We start from the raw sequence: 23,059 nt of genomic DNA, 5'->3' as shown, positions 1-23,059 counted from the left end.
GAGTCAGAAAGTTGGTCCATCTAGCCCAGTATTGTTGACACCAATTGGCAGTGGCTCTCCAGGATATCAGGCAGGAGCTTTTCATGCCCTACCTGGAGATGCCGGGGAACTGGCCTTCTGCACACAACACATGTGCTCGACCACTGATCTGTGGCCCCTCCCGCAGCTTTCCTCTTTGCTTGCATGACCTTGCTGCCTTGTCCCGCTCAGTGACGCAGCTATGGTTGCATCTTGGCAACGTCCATCTCAGTGGTACTGCCTAATGACACAGGGAACTTGGTCGCTTGCCTGAAGTACTCCCAAGACCCTCCACACTGTAGGCATAGCTTCAGTATTAGGATTACAGACCTCTGTAGGTCACTTGGAGATCCAGGCAGCCCGTAACTCATAGCAGGAGTAAGTGGTGTGACTGTTAAGGATTGTTCGCTTTAAGCTCAGTGGTTCGCCTTTCAGGGGCCAAGCTAAGAGCCACTAGCATTTTGCTGGAGTGTGTCTGGGTCTAAAGCTGGGCATGTCCAATACTTAGCTATTAAGAAGTGAATCCCTTTGCTTTCCCCCTCATTTGAAATAGGTAAATATACCTGCTCTGATTTCCTCTCTATTTCTCCTGAAAGCATTCTAAATCTGTCTTTCCACACTGCTATTAGGAATCATAAGGGATTAGTCTGTCAGCCCACAGTTAAGGATAGTGCACTAAACAATCCCATTTATTTTTGTAAATCTGCAGTCCACAGCTGCCCCAAGCTCTCTTGTGCAGCTCCCCAAGACACCTAGCCGCTGCTATGAAAACTGCTGCTGCTGAAAAATTGTGGTTGTGCAGCACTAGTGGCGACAGTAAACCTGGACCAGGGCCATGAGGTGGGGAGGAGGCTGTCTCCTTCCTCCCCTGTGACCCCCAAAGCAGTCTGGTAGGTATTAATTATTAGGGGTGGTAAAGCAGCAATCAGGTTGGGGTCTCTGGGGTGGGGAGGAGGTTCCAGCCCGAAGCAGCAGCCCCTGAAGTGTGTATGCTTGTGTGAGAAAGACTGGGTGCACCTATGTGGCCCCCAGCAGACACCTGATGTGTCCCTCAGGGCCAAAAATGTGATGCACCCCTGCTTAAGCTGAAGCTTAAAGTTGTGCACCCTGGCTTTAAACTAATTTCCTCACAGTATAAAGTAATCTACTATGTGCTTCTGCCCAATTATCTTGGTATTTCTGTATGTGTTGAATACACATGTACAGATGTGGGTTCATATAAGTGTGTGGTTGAGGATATGCAGTTATGAAATGATGCAAGACTCAAAGGAAATCACTACCCTGGCTCCTTATGCAATGTGAGGCTGGAAGCCCAAATGTTTTCAAAAAGAGATGGGAGAGGTGTTTGAGTATTTTAGTTTCACAGAAATTTGGTTAACCGTCACAACTCAAGGTCTTGCATGGTCACCATGTGTTAAAATAAGAGAAAATGTTTATAAAATTTTATATCAATGGTATTCGACATCTCATTGATTAAACAGAATCTGTGCTAACTTCCAAGACAGATGTTGGAGATGTGACCAATCCAGGGCAGACTTTATACATGTATGGTGGTCCTGTCTTGATTTAGAGAAGTTCTGGGGGAATACTATATACCCTACTAGTCATATGATTAAATGTACTATTCCTCTTGACCCTTTAGTTGCTTTATTGGGATATATGGATGGGAAAGTTAAACCACAGGAGAAGTAGTATGGAATCTACTAACAGCAGCCAAGACGGTGATAGCGAGGAGGTGGAGAGAAGCTAGACCACCTTTATTAAGGGAGTGGCTGGTGAAGGTATACAGAGTGGCAGAGATTGGCAAGTTAACTGAATGTGTCCGACTGAGAGAGGCGAGGCAGAAGATGGGAACCTTTAACTCTTGGACTCAAGATGGGAACGTTTTATAACATTTATGAAAGAAAGGGACAATTTGGAGATGGATAGGTATAGATTAATTCAAATGAACTGAATATGTTTAAAGGTTCAGTGAATGCTATTTACAGACTGTTCATATGCAGCATATATAATATTTTATTTTAAGGAGTTTCGTGATAAAACTGTAAATTAAAAAAGGGGGAACTTTTAGATGAATAGATACGCTGTTGTAAAAATGATAAGTTGTTGATTTTAAATTATTGTAATTAAGTTAGAAGTCTTTATAGGCACTTTTGGAGCATTGCATATCAATCGATGTATGTACGTGATGGGTGATATTTTCTGTTGCATTTTTGGTATATCATTTATATAATAATAAAAGCAATTATAAAAACAAAACAGCAACAACTAGACCTTGTATGCAAATATTTTCATAAAGAAATTACCTCCTATTTTCCTCAAGCTATTTAGATTTCAACACCCTGATACAGGAAAGAAAAAGGCTTTTCGTTGTTGCTATCCCTAAAAGAGTGGGGGTCGGAAAAAGTATACCATCTGGAGATCTGCTAGTAGGATCCCAATCTTCTGTCAACCTGCTCCTGCTGTAGAGGATTCTGGAGGTTACGGAATGATCTAGGGCACACACTCCCACGCCTGTATGTTGCACGAGGGGAGCCTGGTGCCCTCCAAATGCATGCTCACACGCTGACACTGTCGCATTCTCAAAGATGTTATGCACAGCGGGCTTTAGCGTGTGACATATTTTTGAGAAAATAACTGATTTTGGGTTTATTGTTGGAAAGGCCACTGAGAAATTGCTAGCCCACCTCTCTCAAAGCAATATGTATTTTTATAAAATACCAACTGAAGAGCCACTGAAAATCTTAATGATACATAATTAAGAATTTGGAGGTGTTAATAAGAATAGTGATTGTATTAAAGAGAAGACACACAAAGACACACAAGCAGGTCTACAATGAATTCAGGGCAACAGTTCTCAAGAACTAAATGGCAAGGATGTCTGGACAATCCCCAAGGAAGGAACGGAGAATTAATGCCGTCACTCAAGGTCAAGGATTATTTGAGGAATGAAGAGTTGTAAAACTTAATCTTTCATGTCAATGTTTATCTGAAGAGGTGTGAAACATTATCATGTTATTATTCAAGGTCAAAGGTGTACGTAAGTTTTGCTTATCAGTCAATGGTCAATAATTAATCGGAAATAAATATTGTATATCACTATAAAACCTCATTTATAGATATTTAGAAAAAAACATATTGTCAGGTTTTAAGTTGTAAAATTTGAATGGCAGTTGTTTTCTCAAAGACAAGATTTGGAATCAATCTTGTCTAGCCTGAAGGATATAAGATTAACTTTATTTTTATTTTCAGAATTTTTTTAAAAAATAAGCAAAATGACAAACATAAAGGTACAGAGCAGTGGAGGCTTCTTCATACGGCCAAATGGGACTTGGATCCCACAAGAAAAGAAGATGCCATTTAAGATTTAATTGCATTATATTAATCAATTAAGGGTGCAATCCTGTGCATGTTTAGACAGAAAAAGTCCTGCAGCTCCCAGCACTCCCCAGCCAGCATGGAAGGTGTAGGACTTTTTTCTGTCTAAACATGCATAGGATTGTGCCTTAGCCTATGTGACCTAGGCTAAGTCACTGACTGACGAATCCTGCTTTCCCGTCAGTTGCCCAGTCCCACCGATCCAATCCTCTCCTCCTCACGTCTGAGCCTCCGGTCTCAAGCTGGCCTTTCAGTCAAGCTTCTCTGATGCTATCAGGGCCAGGCGGAGGGGCCTGCGGACTAGCGCCTGGCCTGGCAAGGCTCCGTTGCCCCAGGCTTCTCAGGACAGGGAGGGCTGAATTACGAGTCTCACTTTGGGGCCCCTCTTTCCAGGGAACCAGCAAAACTGTCAGTCATCTGCCATTTTCAGGCGATCATGTAAGCCCGCTGAGCCTTGTGTGGGACCAGCCCCTCAGGTACTGCCCACTACCACTTCCCCGCAATTGGCTGACTTTTCCCTATTAGGGCAGGGCCACACAGGAACCAATTGCCAAGTTAGGGAGGAAAGGTGCACTTCTAACAAGGAGATTCTCCCCTGCCCTTGATGTTTGCAAGAGGCCCGGCTCCTGCAATAGGTGCAGTTGCTGTAAAAAAGTGGGCCTGGCCTAGCAGGGTGTTATGTTCACATTTGTACCCCGGCATCCCCTCCCGCAAAGGAATTACGTTCAAATCCGTGTCCCTTTCCTCCAAGGAACTCCAAGTGGTAGACATCTTGTCTGCCACTTGGAGTTCCTTGGAGGAAAGGGATACAAACCCCTTTTAGTACAGCAGATACAATGACTAAATCATGGAAATCATGCATTTTTGGAAAAAAGCATGAAACTTTCCACAAATGATCTATATCCATGTAGGTTTAATTTTTGAGGTAAGCCCCCCCCCCCCCGCCCCATGTCCATTTCCAAAATGGCAGCTAGACAAGAGATATGTAAAAATATACTCATATTTTTATGCATGTACTTTGTATTCATCAATCAAAGCAACTGACTCATGAGGAATATCTAGCTACCAACTAAAATGTACATTTATATAAAATTATGTAAATAAAATGTACATTTTATATTAAAAATGTATATACAATCTGGCTTTATCTTCTTAGGTTACATTACATGAATAATAGAGATGGAGAAGAAATTTATTCTAGTACACCCCTGTGCTCCTGCAGCAAAGGAAATGAGGACACTCATTTGGGACCTTTGTATCCTTTGTCAACTAAACACAACCAAACCATTAACATGTCCTGCTAATAAAATTTGAAATGGAGAGGGTTCTAACTATACCACAACTATCAGGTGGATCCACAGTTGGCTACAGAACAAGACCCAAAGAGTGCTTATCAATGGGTTCTTCTCAAACTAGGGAGAGGTAACAAGCGGGATACCACAGGGCTCAGTTCTGGGCCCAGTGCTCTTCAACATTTGTATTACTGACTTGGAGGAGGAGGTGGAAGGATCACTTATCAGATTTGCAGATGACATAAAATTGGGCAAAAGAGCTAATACCCTGGAAGACAGAAACAAAATTCAAAGTGATCTTGATAGACTAGAGCACTGGGAAAAGAACAGAATGAAATTTAATAGGAATAAATGCCAAGTTCTGCACCTAATTTAATAGAAATAAATGCCACTTTCTGCACCAAAGAAACCAAATGCACAGTTACAAGATGGGGGAGACTTGCCTCAAAAATACTACAAGCGAGAAGGATCTTGGAATTGTTGTCAATCACAAGCTGAAGATGAGCCAATGATGTGATGCGGCTGCAAAAAAGGCAAATGCTATTTTGGGCTGCATTAGCTTCCAAATCCTGGGAAGTACTAGTTCCCCTCTACTCAGCACTGGTTAGGCCTCATCTGGAGGACTGTGTCCAGTTCTGGGCACCACACGTTCAGAAGGATGCAGACAAGCTGGAGAGGGTTCAGAGAAGGGCAACAAAGATGATCAGGGGACTGGAAACAAAGCCCTGTGAAGAGAGACTGAAGGAACTGGGCATTTTTAGCCTTGAGAAGAGAAGACTGAGGGGAGATATGATAGCGCTCTTCAAGTACTTGAAAGGCTGTCACAGAGAGGAAGGCCAGGATCTCTTCTCGATCATCCCAGAGTGCAGGACACGGAAGAATGGGCTCAAGTGACAGGAAGCCAGATTCCAGCTGAACATCAGGAAAAGCTTCCTGACTGTTAGAGCAATATGACAAAGGAACCAATTCCCTAGGGGGGTGGTGGGCTCTCCCACACTGGGGGCATTCAAGACAAGGCTGGACAGCCATCTGTCAGGGATGCTTTATTTATTTATTTATTTATTATTAAATTTATTAATCGCCCATCTGGCTGGTCACCCAGCCACTCTGGGCGACGTACAGCGTACAATAAAACAGTTTAAAACAATAAAATTCTACAATAAAAACGTTTTCTAAAATACCCTAACCCACCCCAAACGCCTGCCTGAACAACCACGTTCTTAATGCACGACGGAAGCTCACTAAAGAGGGGGCATGGCGGAGTTCCCTAGGGAGGGATTTGCACAGAGTGGGGGCCACCACACCACTCCCTCGTCCCCACCAGTCTAGCTGTCCTGGCTGATGGGACTGAGCAGAGGGTTGGACTCGATGGTCTTATAGGCCCCTTCCAACCCCACTATTCTATGATATAACACTATCGTCAGCTTTGGAAAACTTTACAAGTGCTGGACTACCCCCAAGTGAAATACAATTTAAGTGCCTTAGTGAAGGTTCGTTAGTAGAAAACTTAATGAAAATCAATGCAAAGTTTCATAAGAATTGCTGCACAACATACACTCGTTACAAATTGAACAGAGTGTGGGTAGCAAAAAGTCGCCTCTTTGTCAGTTATTGATGGACAAGTTTATCTTATTGTTGTTTCACAAGATCACAAGGCGAAACATTTAACTTTAAAAGCCAGTGTTTCTTTCATGAAGAAGAGGAAGAGGGAACATCATGACTTTATAAAGTAACATCAAAGGCAATGTCTGACAAGGTTAGTGAATACACCACTGCACTTCAGGATCAGAAAATTTTGGCGAAAACAAGTGAAGGCGATATGATTGCGAGAGAAGCCCAGTACCACATGACAGGCCTGAATAGGTTCTTTAACCAGAAGCGCTCCCTGGATAGAAAGCATACAAGTGTTTCCAACACTAGCAAACAAATCTTTGCCATTGCCTTAGCAGAGTTGCAGTTTTATGTTAAAGATACAATAAGAGGCAGTGAAGTAATACCTGTTTTCAAACTAAAAGACTTAGTAACTCTCTTTGAAACACGTTTGGAACAACTTACAGGAGAAAAGCAAACTGCTCATTCATCAAAGATGTACTACTTGAACAGATTCCAGAATTGACTTTTTACAGCAAAGGTCGTAATGGGTTGATAACTGTCAAGGAAGCTATAGGCAATGCAATGCACAAAGCCACCCTCCTGCCTCCCCACAAGTATTGCATCATGGATGTAAGAACACAAAGGGGTGTGGAGACTCCGGTGTTTATCAACACTGGAGTTGTAAGAGAAGATTCCCACACATTTAAAGCATTTCTACATTTTATGTGTCACCTGGAGTGTACAGTGGCTATGAAATTGGCAGGTTAAAAGTCTGGAGGCAGGGAAATTGGGCACAGGCAGTGGTCAGACGTCTGTGGTGTGAGGAGTTCACAGCTTACTAGCCCTTTCTAGTGTCTGGCTACCGGTACGCCAGAAGTGGCAGAAGGACACATCTGCTGTGGCTCACCCTGGAATACAAGGCACCAGCCACAATTCAGAAGGGCAGAGAAGCGATGAAGTCTGGGAGCTGGGAAGCTGGGCACAAGTGGTGGTCAAAGAACGTCTGCCACTGGCAAACGAACACCTTTCAGAAGGCTTGTCTATGACTAGTATGTTCCCCAGTATCATCAAATTATCGTACTGATTAAAACCTGCCTGGTCACTCTTCCCATCACCTCTTCACGCCAAGCACCATGCAACAGCGGGGAGCCTGGTGGCCAATCGGACAAGGGGGAGCTTAGCTATGGGCCACGCACAATCCCTGTCCGACTCAGACAGCGCAGCACACTGTTTATACAGCACACACACTTCACCCCCTCACTCACTCAACCAATCATCACACATGTGCAAATCCACCATCCTTCCTGACACTCATCTCATTCTTACCCTAGAAATACTCACAGAAACATAGCAGGAATACATAACCACAAACTTATAACAGGAACACATTACTATACTTACAGAGTCAGTAAGTTATATCAGTAAGCAGAGTTATATGAAGCTGTGTAATGTCACAAGCGCCAATAAAATTTTCCTGTTATCTGCATGTTTACGTTGTTCCTCTAGTGTAGGGGTGCAGAAACTCAGGCCTGCAGGCTGGATCTGGCCCGTCAAGTACTGCAATCAAGCACACAGAGTTTCTGGGGTCTAGGGGGTTCTCCAGGGGGTGGGGCTTAGGCTCTAAGCCCAGCCCCAGGAAGAATGAGCTCAGAGGGCATCCCCCATTTCTACCTCATATCTCAGATTTAGAGCAACAGTGGGGATTCCCCTGCTGGTGCACTGCTGATGAGATGCCTGCAGGGATGCAGGGTGGCGGGACTCACCTGCGCCAGGGAGAGAAGCCATTCTCCTTGGCAAGAGCCAAGCCCCACCGCCCCGCCTCCTTCCACCCCTGCTGTTTTCTCCAGCCTGAGACCAGATAGAAAAGTGGGGGTGGGGTTGCGGGGCAGCCTGAGCCTGCGTCACCCACCCTGCCTCCTTCCCGGAATGGGGGAAGGAGACGGGGCAGGCAAAGCCGGCCGAGTTCTCTTCAGCCCTCTGGCAGAGCAGCGAAGTGGGCCTGGCTGCTTCTGCTTATTGCAGGAAGAAGGCGGGGCAGGGCAGACGAGGCAGAAGCAGCGGCGTTACATTGGACTGGTTTAAAACAAGAATCTGTACAATGGCCCAATTAAAGCCAGACCTCAACCAGATGGAGAATCTGTGGCAAGACTTGAACATTGTTGTTCACCAACAGTCCCCATCCAACCTGACAGATCTTGAGCAATTTTGCCAAGAAGAATGGGCAAAAACTGCAGGATCCAGGTGCACAAAGCTGGTAGAGACTTACCCACAAAGACTCACAGCTATAATTGCTGCCAAAGGTGCTTCTACCAAGTATTGACTCAGGGGAGTGAATACTTATGCAACCAACAAATGCCAGTTTGTTTTTGTTTAATTAACTTTTGTGCCTCAATAAAAATATTTTATTGGGGAACTAGAATGGGGAAACACAGAATAGAAACACAGAATGGGGGAACTACAGCAGCAAAGGGCAGACCAGAAGCTTGAAGAGCAACAGCAAGATGAGGCAGTGGGAAATGCTGAGGTGAAGAAAAATGGAATAGAGGATACTCCTTGGAAAAGGGTGACAGTTAGGAGCAGAAGAACTAGACGCCACTCTGCACCAGTGGAAGCAGTGGAGCTGTGGAACCGATTCCAGGTACTTGCAGATGAGACTGGAGGACAGCCTGCAGAGGAAGAATCACAGGGGAACCTGCATGAGAGTGAGCAAGAGGCTAAAGGTCAGTCAAACAGAGGCGATGAAACCCAGGCCTACAACAACAAGAAGAGAAGAGTGGTAGTAGTGGGAGACTCCTTGCTGCGTGGGATCGAGACCCAAGTATGTCGCGAAGACCCATGGACTCGCCAGGTATGTTGTCTCCCGGGAGGACAGATTAGAGACGTGACTGAAAGGTTGCCTGCACTCATAAAGCCCACTGACAGGTATCCCTTTCTTCTCATCCATGTGGGAACAAATGATACTGCCAAGCGGAGCTACGAAGAGATCACGTCAGACTTTGAAGCTTTGGGAAGGAAACTCAAGAACTTTGGGGCCCAGATAGTTTTCTCATCCATCCTTCCAGTAGTTAGAAGAGGGATAGAAAGGGAACGAAAAATACTCCGGGTGAATGACTGGCTATGAAGGTGGTGCCGACGAGAGAGATTTGGATTCTGGGACCACGGGCTATACTTCCTGGAAGATGGGCTGTTGGCTAGGGATGGGTTGCACCTCACAAAGGCTGGGAAGAATGTGTTTGGCTACAGCATGAAGAACTTCATCAGGAGGGCTTTAAACTGAATCCTACGGGGAAGGGAGATGTAATGTTGGGGGTAACAATGGACGTAGGCGCATGCACTACGGAGAGAACAGCTCTGATAGCGCCCAATAATAGTCTTCAGACACATGTAGGAAGAAAGCCAGACTATGAAGCACATGGTCTTCGATGTCTATATACTAATGCCCAGAGTATGGGAAACAAACAGAACAAACTTGAACTCTTAATACAAGAGGGAAATTATGACCTGATAGGTATAACTGAGACTTGGTGGGATGACTCTCATGACTGGAATACAGCAATTGAAGGATATAACTTGTTCAAAAAGAACAGGAGGAACAGAAAGGGAGGTGGAGTTGCACTGTATGTGAAAAATACATATCTCTGCACAGAAATACAGGAGGAGGAGCTTGGTAGCCCCATCGAGAGCATCTGGATCAAAATAAATGGACCAAAGAATACAAGGAACCTGGTGGTCGGAGTCTACTACCGGCCACCCAATCAAGGAGAAGACAAGGATGAAACTTTTGAAAAGCAAATAGCCAATGTTTTAAGGAAGCATGATGTAGTAGTAATGGGGGACTTCAATTTCCCTGATATTTGTTTATTTATTTATTTATTTTATTGCATTTATATCCCGCCTTTTTTCCTGTTGCAAGGAACCCAAGGCAGCTTACATGATCCTCCTCCTCTCTATTTTATCCTCACAACAACCCTGTGAGGTAGGTTGGGCTGAGAGTCTGTGACTGGCCCAAAGTCACCCAGTGAGCTTCCATGGCTGAGTGGGGACTAGAACCCAGATTGTTGGGAGACAAATGCTGCAAAACATGGCCCCTCCAGGAAATTCCTGACTTGTGTGGTGGATAACTTCCTCCTACAGAAAGTAGAGGAAGGAACTAGAGGATCAGCTATCCTTGACTTGATCCTAACCAACAGAGATGACTTAGTGGATCAAGAAGGAGTTACAGGAACTCTGGGGGAAAGCGACCATTTTGTACTTGAGTTCTTGGTTCTAAGGGAAGCAAAAGCTGAGTGTAGTCAAACGCGTACCCTGGATTTTAGGAAAGCTGATTTTCATAAACTCAGAACAATGATCAGTAAGGTCCCATGGAAAGCGATGCTAGAAAGAAAAGGAGTCCAAGATGGGTGGGAGCTTTTAAAAAAGGAAATTCTCAATGCACAATCACAAGCAATTCCAACAAGAAGAAAAGGTGGAAGACAACAGAAGAAGCCAATGTGGCTTCACAAAAACCTTAGGGATGACCTGAAAACAAAAAAGGACACATATAGGAAGTGGAAAGAAGGCCAAGTAACAAAGGAAGAGTACAGGCAGATAGCACAGAATTGCAGGGATGGCGTCAGGAAGGCTAAAGCTGAGAATGAGCTGAGGTTAGCAAGGGATGCTAAAAACAACAAAAAGGCTTTCTTCAGCTACGTGCATAGTAAAAGGCAGAGGAAAGAAATGGTGGTTCAGCTATTAAATCAGGATGGCAAAACGATAACAGATGACAAAGAAAAGGCAGAGGTGCTCAATTCCTACTTTGGCTCAGTCTTCTCCCAAAAGAGAGAAGACCCCCCTGGCAAAGGCAAAGTACAGGCTGAAGGGGAAGGATTGCATCTTAAGATCGAAAGGCATATGGTCAAGGAACACCTCATTACTTTGAATGAGTTCAAATCTCCAGGGCCAGATGAACTGCATCCTAGAGTCATAAAGGAACTGGCAGAAGAACTCTCAGAAACGCTGTCTATTCTCTTTGAGAAATCATGGAGGATGGGGGAAGTGCCAGATGACTGGAGGAGGGCTAACGTTGTCCCTATCTTCAAAAAGGGTAAAAAGGAGGAACCTGGGAACTACAGACCAGTCAGTCTGACATCAATCCCTGGGAAAATTCTGGAGCAGATCATAAAGCAATCCATCTGGAAGCACCTTGACTACAATGCCGTGATTACTCGAAGCCAACATGGATTTGTCAAAAACAAGTCCTGCCAGACAAATCTGATCTCATTTTTTGATCAAGTAACCTCCCTTGTAGACCGTGGGAATGCTGTAGACATCATATGCCTCAACTTCAGCAAAGCTTTCGACAAAGTGCCCCATGATCTCCTGATGAGCAAACTAGCTCAAAGTGGGCTGGATGAAACAACGATCCGGTGGATCCACAGTTGGCTACAGAATCGGACTCAAAGAGTGCTTCTCAATGGGACCTTCTCAAACTGGGGAGAGGTAACAAGTGGGGTACCGCAGGGCTCAGTCCTGGGCCCAGTGCTCTTCAAGATTTGTATTAATGACTTGGAGGAGGAGGTGCAGGGAATGCTGATCAGATTTGCAGATGACACAAAATTGGGCAGGATAGCTAATACTTTGGAAGACAGAAACAAAATTCAAAGTGATCTGGATAGACTGGAGCACTGGGCAGAAAACAACAGAATGACATTTAATAGGGACAAATGCCAAGTTCTGCACCTAGGAAAAAGAAACCAAATGCACAGTTACAAGATGGGGGATACGTGGCTCAACCACACTACAAGCGAGAAGGATCTTGGAATTGTTGTCGATCACAAGCTGAATATGAGCCAACAATGTGATGTGGCTGCCAAAAAGGCAAATGCTCCTTTGGGCTGCATTAATAGAGGCATAGCTTCCAAATCCTGGGGAGTACTCGTTCCCCTCTACTCAGCACTGGTTAGGCCTCATCTGGAGTACTGTGTCCAGTTCTGGGCACCACACTTTAAGAAGGATGCAGACAAACTGGAGAGGGTTCAGAGGAGGGCAACAAAGATGATCAGGGGACTGGAAACAAAGCCCTATGAAGAGAGACTGAAAGAACTGGGCATGTTTAGCCTTGAGAAGAGAAGACTGAGGGGAGAGAGGATAGCACTCTTCAAGTACTTGAAAGGTTGTCACAGAGAAGAAGGCCAGGATCTCTTCTTGATCATCCCAGAGTGCAGGACACGGAATAATGGGCTCAAGTGACAGGAAGCCAGATTCCGGCTGAACATCAGGAAAAACTTCCTGACTGTAAGAGCAATACGACAATGGAACCAATTACCTGGGGAGCTGGTGGGCTCTCCCACACTGGAGGCCTTCAAGACGAGGCTGGACAGCCATTTGTCAGGGATGCTCTGACTTGGATTCCTGCATTGAGCAGGCGGTTGGACTCGATGGCCTTGTAGGCCCCTTCCAACCCTACAATTCTATGATTTTACACCTTCAAAGTGTTAAGTATGGTGTGTAAATCAAATGGTACAAATGCCAGTTAAACCCATTTTAATTCCAGGTTGTAACACAACAAAATGTGGAAAAGTCAAAGGGGGTAAATATTTATGCAAGGTGCTGTACTTTTTTGGACATTTAGTCTGCTTTTGTTGAAGTTTATATATAATTCTTAGAATGCTGTATTTTCATATATACACACACTCTTCATAGGTATGCCTGAAATTGATGTATTTAATTCATGTAGATACAATTTCTCTTTTCTTCTTTTTTGTTTTGTTGAAATTTCACAATAAAAATTAATTAAAAAAAACACTAAGCATTCTTGCAAGTTCTGGGTTTTCAGTTTCTCTGACTTAAGTCACATGAGAAAAGACGAAGGATAGATAAGAATGTTGTTCTACATGGTGGTGGAGTTGGGCCAAGCAAGGCAGAGGAGTTAGTTAAGACAGAAAGACAATACAGCAGGGTGGATGAAAATGGACGCTTAAAAGCAACAACGCCTAAATTGGATTTTCAAAATTTTAAATTGATTTTCAGCCCAGTAACAATCAAACCTTGCTTTGATCTATCTGTTACAGGCATTTCATTTTTGTTTGCTACTTTGTCCTTTGTGAGGCAAGGCTGAGCCAACACAAGAAAGGAGCAACACTGGAAAGAAAAAAAGAAGATAAAAACCCTCAGTGTGCATCTTCCCGTATTCTCATACTAAGGCTGCAATCATATACCCACATATCTGGGAGTAAGCCCAACTGAACTGATTTATGAGGAGACATATGTAGGATTATGCTGTTAACTTCAAACTGTCATGCTGGTTATAAGAAATATTTTATATTTCTTTTTTATAGAAATAATTCAACACATTTCTGCTATAGATAAAAAGAAAAGCATTCAAAATATATACAGTAAAATGAATAGATGCAAGGTCTACTTTTAAGAAAAAACAGTGTAAATAATCTATTTAGTTGTAAATTAGCATGGCTTAGTGGTGAGATTTGCGCCATTGTTCAGGAAATATATGAAAACGTTTCAATGGTAAACTTGATTTAAATGAGTAATTTTAATGAACCTTTTTCTTGCTGATTTAAATAATGATTTAAATTGCCTTGATTAGGATGTTAGGGATTTCTGCTCCACCCCACGCAACAGCTTTGTGAGGCGCCAGAAGGTTTCACCCCCCCTTATGCTAATTAATATCTTCATGAACCGACTGCAAAGACTGTCAGACGTGGAGTACGGTGTCATGAGCTGATGACAGGCACCCCTCCTCCTCATCTCACCCAGGTGAAGTACCTCTGCTCTGAATCACTGCTTGAGATCAGTAATGGGCTGGAGGAGCATGACCAGGCTGAAACCTAAACCAGAAAAGACAGAGTGGACCTTGAAGTAGAGGGTTGTCTTGCTTCAAAGGCTACCTTTGAAGACTATTCAGAAACTGCAGATGGTCCAGGATGTGGTAGCCAAACTGCTGACTGATACACATATAAGAGCTGTGTCGAAACATTTATAGTGGCTCCCAATTAGTTTCCAGGCACAATTCAAAATACTGGTTTTGATCTATAGAGCCCTAACTCAGTGGTCTCCAAAGTGGGGCGCGCAAGACGATCCACTGGGGTGCATGAGCTGTCTGATAACTGAGCAGCCTCCAGCTGCCCCAATGAGCTGCCATTGTGTGTGATGAGGGAAGCAGCAGGATGGGACGGGAGCCAAGCTCCAGGGCATTTCCCTCACAGCTCCAGCCCTATCCTGCCTCTGCCGCGGGAGCAACTGCACCAGTCTCTGCCACGCACGGCAGAGGTCGGTGCAGTTGCTTGCTCGGCCGCAGCACTGGAACAGCTGCCATCCTGCCGAAGGACTGAAAGCAGGCACTTTCCTCTCAGCTTCCCTCCTGCTGAAGGAGAGCAGGAAGAGTTAGCTGCCCAGGCCAAGCCCCCCGTCGGCCAAAGGGTGGGGGCTGTTATATTTGCCTAACTCTGCGCAGGGCACACAGCCGGTAACCAGGACTCCTGGCTCTGGCAGGAATCCGGCCAAGCGCATCTTTCCCCTCCTTGCAAGTTGACAGTGGCGCCCTCACTCGATCGTTTGCTTTCAGCATATTGCGACGACATGTGTCCAGTTAAGTGGATTTACAGATTACGTTATCTAGTTTTAACTAAACCAACCCTCACAAAATAGACAAGCAGCTTTAAAAGATTCCTGCAAAGAAACCGCAGATGGAATATAATGCTAATAATACGAGCAACAAGGTCTTTGTCAGCCGCATTTCGTGGTAAAAATGATGACAATCTAACCAGGTATGACAAGAAGTCGGCCAAAAAAATTCAAAATTATTAGGAAGACTATTTCAAATATGGATTTACATCCACTATCATTAACGATGAACCTCGCCCTAAGCGTATATTGTACCGTGAGATATTAGCTAATGATAGTATGAAGACATCACAATTAGAAAGACATTTAAAAACTAAGCATCCATAACATGAAGACAAAACTCTACAACTTTTTCAGCTACGTTTAAAGCCATGTGATATGCAATCCAGTACTTTACAGAATTTCACTAACCTTAATGATAAATGTTCAGAAGCCTCTTTTGAGGTTTCTTAACAGCAAAAGAGAAAAAGCCACATACCATTGGGGAATCACTTGTTCTTCCTGCCATGGTAAAAATGGCTGAAATAATACATGAAAAACAATATGGCAACAAACTAAAATGCATTCCTTTGTCAGCAAATACTGTTGGAAGATGCACATCGCTGAAGATTTGAAGAAGCAAGTATTAGAACCAATTACGTAATGTGGGAGGTTTGCTATATAGCTGGATGAAAGTACAGACGTTTCTAACATGTCTCACCTTATGGTATTTGCTAGATTTTGTTTCGATAATGAAATACACAAAGAACTGCTTTTTTGTGAACCACTAAAGGAAAGATGTACAGGAGAAGACATATTCTCAACAGTAAATGACTGCTTTAACAAAAACAATGGTTTATGGAAAAACTGTGTAAGTGTAACCACTGTGAGTGGCTGCTTTGACTGGAATTTTAAAAAAATGATTCTGAGGCAAGGTTACAGAGATAGCGCCACGTGTGAAATTCATTCACTGCATCATTCAAAGACCAACTATTGCACAAAGAAGTTGGAGCCAGAAGTACACGAAGTGCTACAGAATGTCATCAATGTGGTTAATTATATAAAAGCAAGCCCTTTAAGTAGCAGAATCTTTACAATACTTTGTAATGAGATGGGGAGTGATCTTGAAAACCTTTTGTATCACACAGAGGTTTGCTGGTTATCTCATGGCAAAGTGCTTAAAAGAGTTGTCAAACATAAAGAGGAGTTGCACATTTTTCTTTTACAAAAAGACAAGTGTTCCAAATTCGCTGACCTTTTCTGTGATGACAAGTGACTGTCAGTAACATGCTACCTCGCAGATATTTTTGAAAAAATAAACACACTTAATCTGTCCCTTCTAGGTAAAGGTGACATTTTAACAATGAGTGAGAAAGTAACTGCTTTTGGAAAGAAACTCATGGTATGGATAGAGCATTTTGAAAATGGATGTTTGGAAATGTTTCCATCGGTATGTGATTTTGTTGCCAAAAACAATCTAAGTGTGCCACCTATTAAAACTCTCATATCTGCATACTTAAACTTGGAAATGGAATTTTCTTACCTGTTTAAAAATCTTCCAAATGAAGAGCTTCAGTGGGGTTTGAACCCATTTGTTAAAAATATGAAAATGCAACACCTTCCGATTAGTTTGCAAGAACAGCTGATTGACATCAGGGAAGATGGACATTTACTAGCTGAATTTCAACAAAAACCTTTGCATAATTTGCAGCTGGGACTGAAAAATGGGCATTATGATTTCGTAAGTGCAGCCAACAATGCAATTCTTCCATTTGGATCTACTGTGAGGTGTCTTTTTCAGCTATGACAACCATTAAAACCAAGTATCAAAATAAACTGAACTTAGAACCAGACCTTCGAATCGCTGTATCACCAGATTTTAAATCAAGATTTTAGAAAATAATGAGGCATATTCAATCACATTGCTCTCACTAAGATTATTATTAATAATACATACATTCAGTGAGAGCAAAAAGGGTTTTTGTACTGTTAATAATTTTTTTAAAAAATATTGTTTATGTCATCTTTATCTCATCTCTTTTTAATTTCTATTTTTGCATATGTTTGATAATGTTCATAATATATTAGTACAGTAGTACATGTATATAAGTTATAAATAAAGACATTTACATATATTGGGGGTGCGTGCTCAAAAAACTCTTAACTGATAGGGGTGCACAATCAAAAAAGTTTGGCGACCACTGCCCTAACTTCCCAGGGAACAGGGGACCTGACAGACAGGCCGCTCACCTATGAATATGCCCACATGCTCAGATCGCCATCTGAGGGTCTCCTTCACATTCCACCTCCACTGCAGGCCAAGCAGAAGCCGCACTTTTTTTATCCTTCCGGCTGAGGCTCAGATGGCCCCTCCCCTTCTTTTGGAGAGGGGCAAAACCTGCTATTCCCTGTCTTGCCTTACGCAGCCTCTAAGCCTTACTGTTTTGCAAGAGGAATCCTCCTGTGAGCTGACCCATGCCGGCTTGCTGCTTACATCAGTCGCTGACAGCAGGGGTTAAACAGTGAGAGGGAGCCCTCTTCTAGCAGAAGGGCTAGATGCTTTGTAAGGCAAGACAGGACCAGGACAATGTGGGGCTGACCAAGGAAAAGCGTGGGTGCACGGAGGAACACTTGTAAGCAAGCACAGCTTGTGACATTGCACAACGTCATCGCTGATCACGGGGCACGTCGGTTCAGGCATCAGCCTTGGCTTCCACTCTCCCGGCTGGCTTTGCGGAGTTCGAGCCAACCTGAGAGGGCCTTAACCCTGGTCTTAAACCGGCAGGGTTTTTTAAACACTGAATTTCCCAGGTTTTTGAAAAGGAAATATGTAACTGCAGTGCTGGCAATCCTACCCCCTCCACAAAGTATTTGAATCTGCTTTCTTGCAAGTTTGCCTATATGACAAATGGGATCGTAAATACTGAACTAATGGGAACCATGATTTCATTTCAAGGATCAGGATTCTAAAACCTCGGGGAGAACTTCCACAAATAAAGGAGCCTGTCCTCTGCAGACAGTCGCCCTCCACATGCAGGAAGCAGTGAGAACGGTGAAGGAGGGGGTGGAACTAGCAAGCTCATCCCCATTTTCCTTCCTCATGTGTACAGCTTACACACAACGAGAATGACTGAACAGGGCGAGATTCTCACAACCATCTTAACGAGTGTATAGTGTGTCAACGCACACTCTGTGTAACGTGTGAATATACCCCTAGTGTGAGACACAATTCTTGCATGTTCTTTTCCCACCCCACAGAAAGTAAGAGCAAGGAGTGGGGCCCTTGTGCTGTATTTCTGCTTTCAGAATGGCAAATTCTTCTGATGACACTGGGATACTGGTAGCATTCTAACTTCGGAGTGAAACTGAGCATGCTTGACAGAACTCTGCAAACACGTGCTGCAATACATTTCATGGGGCAGAAAAACCTTAAAAACTTTTGAACCGCTGTTCAGAACTTCACCAAACCAACAAAAGGCACACCTCCTCGACAGACCAGAACAATGCATATCAGTAGTCCCCCCCGCCATATTTGAAAGAAATATGTGATATGCTGAACCAATTCTTGCATGTTCTTTTCCCACCAGACAGAAAGTAAGAGCAAGGATTGGGGTTCTTGTGCTGTATTTCTGCTTTCAGAATGCAGTGTGAGGGCCTGATCCTGGTGCTCCCCCCAGCTGTGCATTCTATCCCTCAAAATTTCTTGAGGATCTAACTTATGTTCCTTTTAAAGATGTCGGGGGGGGGGGGGCTTTTACTTAAAAGTAAGGTCACAGGACCTCATATGGATCAAGACCCTAAAGCGGTGTATAGTGGGCTTTAACTGTTTGCACTATGCCTACAATTCACCTTACAACTGGATGCCATTTTGGAAATGTAAATTGGAGGAAGGGGGTGGCTGAACCAGTTTGGGACCATGGCAGGGGGTTGGGGGGGAGGATTAAAGTCTCTGTACCCCTCCGCCCCATGCTAGGGTCCAACTTTGTAGTAACATGTACGCTCACTTTCTAGAGTCACATTCCATAACTAAAAGAGTAGGCACTGGATATAGAAGCCCTCTGCAACAGACTCCTTCTGATAACAGTGGGATACTGGTAGCATTCTAACTTCAGAGTGAAACTGAGCACGCTTCACATAACTTTGCAAACACATGCTGGAATACATTTCATGGGGCAGAAAAACCTCAATAACTTTTGAACCGCTGTTCAGAACTTCACCAAACCAATGAAAGGCACACCTCCTCAACAAGCCTGTGTCCCTTTATAATATGTGAATAATATTACATTAATGTTAATAGTACTAAGAACAACTTGTCAGTCCCTTATCCTAAGTATAAAACCTAATACAGTGTATGTCATACTTATTGGTCACAGCAATATGCTTTTCCCATGGCTCTTTTTTAAACAGAAATGCAGCCTTTAAGTCAGCGTGTTTGATAGAGGGTCACTGATTCAGTTTTAAGAGATTATATAGATTGAACATGCCAATTCAGATATATTTATTCTTCTAAAAAAACCTTAAGCCTAGGATCACTAATATTGGAAAACAATACCACATCATTAAAATCTGTTGTCATTTAAAACAACAACCCACATTTCTAGCACTTCAACTATCCCCTAATAAAAGTGCCAAAAATCAGAAGAACAAAACATCTAGAGGTGAGGAAGACTGGCTCTAACCTCCTACATAGCAAGCAATCCCTTACTAATATTTTATTATTCTTTTAAAACAGGGATGATGCACCTGTGGTCCTCTGGATGTTGTTGGACTCCCAACTCACATCAGCCCCAGCCAGCATGACACGTAGTTAGGGATGTTGGGAGTTGTAGTCCACAGGTTTACCTATATGACAAATGGGATCGTAAATACTGAACTAATGGGAACCATGATTTCATTTCAAGGATCAGGATTCTAAAACCTTGGGGAGAACTTCCACAGATAAAGGAGTCCGTCCTCTGCAGACAGTCACCCTCCACATGCAGGAAGCAATGAGAATGGTGAAGGAGGGGGTGGAACTAGCAAGCTCACCCCCATTTTCCTTCCTCATGTGTAGAGCTTACACAGTCCTCCACTTCTGTTTTAAAATAAAGACGTCAAATTAATATTATACCTAACATCCACTGTCCCACCCACCTCCATTTTGCTTTGTGCTCTCTGGCTCATCATCGCTCACCCTCGAGATCTCCCCTTGCCTGCCTACTCTCTTCCTACCAAAAGCAAAGTGAGCCACCTGCCCCAGAGGCTTTGTTACCTGGGTCCCTCCAGATATTTTGGATAACAATTCTCATCATCCCTGACCACTGGTCATACTGGCTGGGGCTGGTGAGACTTGAAGTCCTAACATCTGCAGGGACCCAGGTTGGTGAAGGCTGCCTGAGACCCTGTGAGAGGCTTTAATCACAGCCAATGCTACATTCTATTGTCTGAACCTATAGAAAAAAGGTGCACAATCTTTTCCAGGCTGGAGGTAACACTGGATGTTGGGAATCCTATCAGGGTCTGCACGAAAAAGGGGCATGTCCAGAATGGTTTCATGTCATCCCCCTTTTTGGCATAAAATAGCATTTCTATTTTATCACCCTTAATTCAGTATTTCTAAAGCCCTCTTGGCAAAGGCAGCAGCTAAACTGAGGTCTAGCAGGTTGACAGGCTGCCTGTCAACACTCTGGCAGTCAGTGCTCCAGGGCTCTATGGTTCTTGCCATAGATACCAGTCTTCCAGAGTGTTGCTGGAAGTAATCAAAGAACAAATGAGGGCGTATTCTCAAGGCTCCAGAGAACACTAAAAACTCACAGAAGGAAAAATGGGAAAACATTTATATTGGCAGCAGCAGTGGTGCCGGGGACAGGGAGGAAGGTTCCTTTTTATCAGCTGGAGAAGCAAAATCACATCTAGTAAGCTTGTTCCTTAAAAAAAGGAGCTATATTTTTCCCAGCAGTAGCAACGGTGGGCCCAGGAGGTCTTGGGGGGCTGCCGCAAATGTCTTGGGGGGCATTCTTTCAGCTCCCCTGTTTTGGAAGGTTTATAACCTTTTTCGTGCAACATTCCCTGACATGTTGCACTTCAGGTGCCACTTATTGACAGGACAACACTTACATAAACTTGATAAATAAACTGTGGTAGGGACTCACAGGCAACAGACAATTTAGACTATACTGCTGTCATTAATACAATACTTTCACAGAATAGCCACAAACTTCTGAGCCACACAGCTATTCAAAGCCCAGAAGGCTCATGTGGGTAATTCCAGATTAAAAAATAATTACATGCTATTATTGCAAAGGGTAATTAGGGCAGAAAAGGACACTTCTCTTTCCCCCCCTGAAACTAAAGGTGTGTAGCATGACTGGCTGAATTTCTGCCTGTCATGCAACTGGTAAAGGCAATTCACTACAAATAGGGAAGGATTGTCAGCACTCTCCTTTGCATGGGATGAAAAAAGGCCAGTATCATTTTCTGAATTGCTTGGAATCTTGAAGAGATCCAGGAGATGAAACTAGGCAGTCGAATAAACAGAAATGCTTTAAAATAATTAGACTACAGCAGAAGTCTCATTTGAACTAGCACCTTTCTTGGGGTTGCCACATTTGCCGTCATCCCACCAACTGCTCTTTAACAGATACATGACAGGCTGGAATTCAGAAGGTGTAACTTCCCCTCATCACTGTATCTCCATGCTGGGGGGCGGGGTGGGCAACTGTTGAACTTCTGCCAGTCAAGCAGCTGTTAAAGTCATTATCCCTATGATATAGTGCTATAAAATAATGATAACATGCCTTTGCTAATGCATACTGCAATACTAGAATCCTGCAATTAAAAAAAACCACAGCTGGCAATTAAAAAAGGCTGGTGAGTTAATATGCAAAACCATCCACCCCCAGCTTATCCGTACTACTCTTTTTCTCAAGCCTCCTTTACCCATCCTTCCCTCAGATTCCTGTTTCTCAGTCCACTGGCCACTCTGCACCATTCTTTCTGCCATCCGGCCTCTGTAAACCTTATTCTCATAGCCTCCCCACTTGGCTGAGACCACTTCCCTCAGCCTAGCTAGCCCCTCAAAATTACTTCTGTCTGTAGGGCAGCATTATGTTTTAACACCAGTCAAATTGACAACTTCCCCTTCTCTCAAAGTAGGTAAGACTACAAATATTCCAACAGCCATGCTGGGGAAAAAACAGCTCAGACAAACTGGTGCCAGAGGCCCGAAGCGCTAACCTCTTCTTATAAATCTCTAGCATCCTTTTTTAAAACTTAACCTTGAAGCCTTTTCTTCTTTTGTACTTCATTACGTGAACTGCCCCACCTCACGGAAATTCATGGTCTAAGAAGCCCTCGGCAGTCTTCTCTCGGTGCCTGACATCGCCAGTTAGACGTAGCCAGAGGAAGAGGCAGGACAGGGCCTCTGCGCAGGATCCCGAAAGGCCGCTGCCAGCCGGGGAAGGGAGCGCCGGGCTACGCGCACAGACCAGACGCACAAGACCAGCGGCTGCCCCGGGCTGTGCTCACGCGAAGCAAACGCGGCCGCAGCCACACTCGCTGCGGCAAGAGGCTCCTGAGCATCCGCAGAACGCCGCCTCGCCGCCGGGGCACGCCCCGAACTCCGGGCGCCCGCGCGACGCGGGCCAGGCCCGGCTCGGCGGCCGCCGCGTCGCCCAGTCGCGCCGCCGCCGGCTCCTGCTCGGGCCGGCGAAGCGACCCACCGCTCCGCAGGCGGCGCGCGAGGGGAGCGGGCCGGGCCAAGCGCGCTCCCGCTCAGCTGCGCTCGGGCGGAGGAGGCCGGAGCCTCGCTCACCCTCGGTTGCAGCCGCGGTCGTCCTCGTTCTCGCAGTCGCTGCAGTGCTGGCGGTCGTCCTCGCCTCCTGACGGCCGCTCCACCGCCGTCTCCCCATCGTCCGCCATCTTGGCCAAGGGAAAGCTTGCCGGCAGCCACGCCTGCGCACTGCCCAAGGTCAGGCGATTGGGCCCTCAGCCGCAATGCCTTGTGGGACTCGCAGTATCTTTGCCGTTAAGGAGGCCCGCGAGCAAAAGCGGGTGTGGGGCTGGAGCACCCGCGAGTCTTCGGGCTCAACCGCTCTCCATGCAAGCGGCGGGCAGGAGGCGGGTCCGGACCTACTAGCGTATCGCTGAACGACGCGCGGCGGGCCGGCAAGGGTTGCCGACTCCGTTCACAGAATAGGAGG

At 44.7% G+C, this 23,059-nt stretch overlaps 1 protein-coding gene across 3 annotated transcripts in view; it reads right to left on the bottom strand.

Moving 5' to 3' along the window:
* NMT1 (N-myristoyltransferase 1) overlaps positions 1–23,059 on the bottom strand; it is a 53,809-nt gene that overhangs the window by 26,247 nt on the left and 4,503 nt on the right. Inside the window, exon 1 of one of the 3 annotated variants that reach the window (XM_084804285.1) lies at positions 22,672–22,785. The exons of 1 other annotated variant lie outside the window; for it this stretch is intronic. In XM_084804285.1, coding sequence (XP_084660411.1) covers positions 22,672–22,778 — 107 coding nt within the window. In that variant the 5' untranslated portion in view covers positions 22,779–22,785. Of the gene's footprint in view, positions 1–22,135; positions 22,786–23,059 lie in introns of those variants that run through there. One more of the 3 variants, XM_084804286.1, reaches the window with a different exon arrangement.

The sequence above is a fragment of the Heloderma suspectum genome, chromosome 6, assembly GCF_057233095.1.
Source record: "Heloderma suspectum isolate Gila_16-S chromosome 6, 16-S_ref, whole genome shotgun sequence".
NCBI classification, from domain to species: Eukaryota; Metazoa; Chordata; class Lepidosauria; order Squamata; family Helodermatidae; genus Heloderma; species Heloderma suspectum.
The sequence above is the reverse complement of the archived record's forward strand: the minus strand, read 5'-3'. Positions and strand labels throughout refer to the sequence as shown.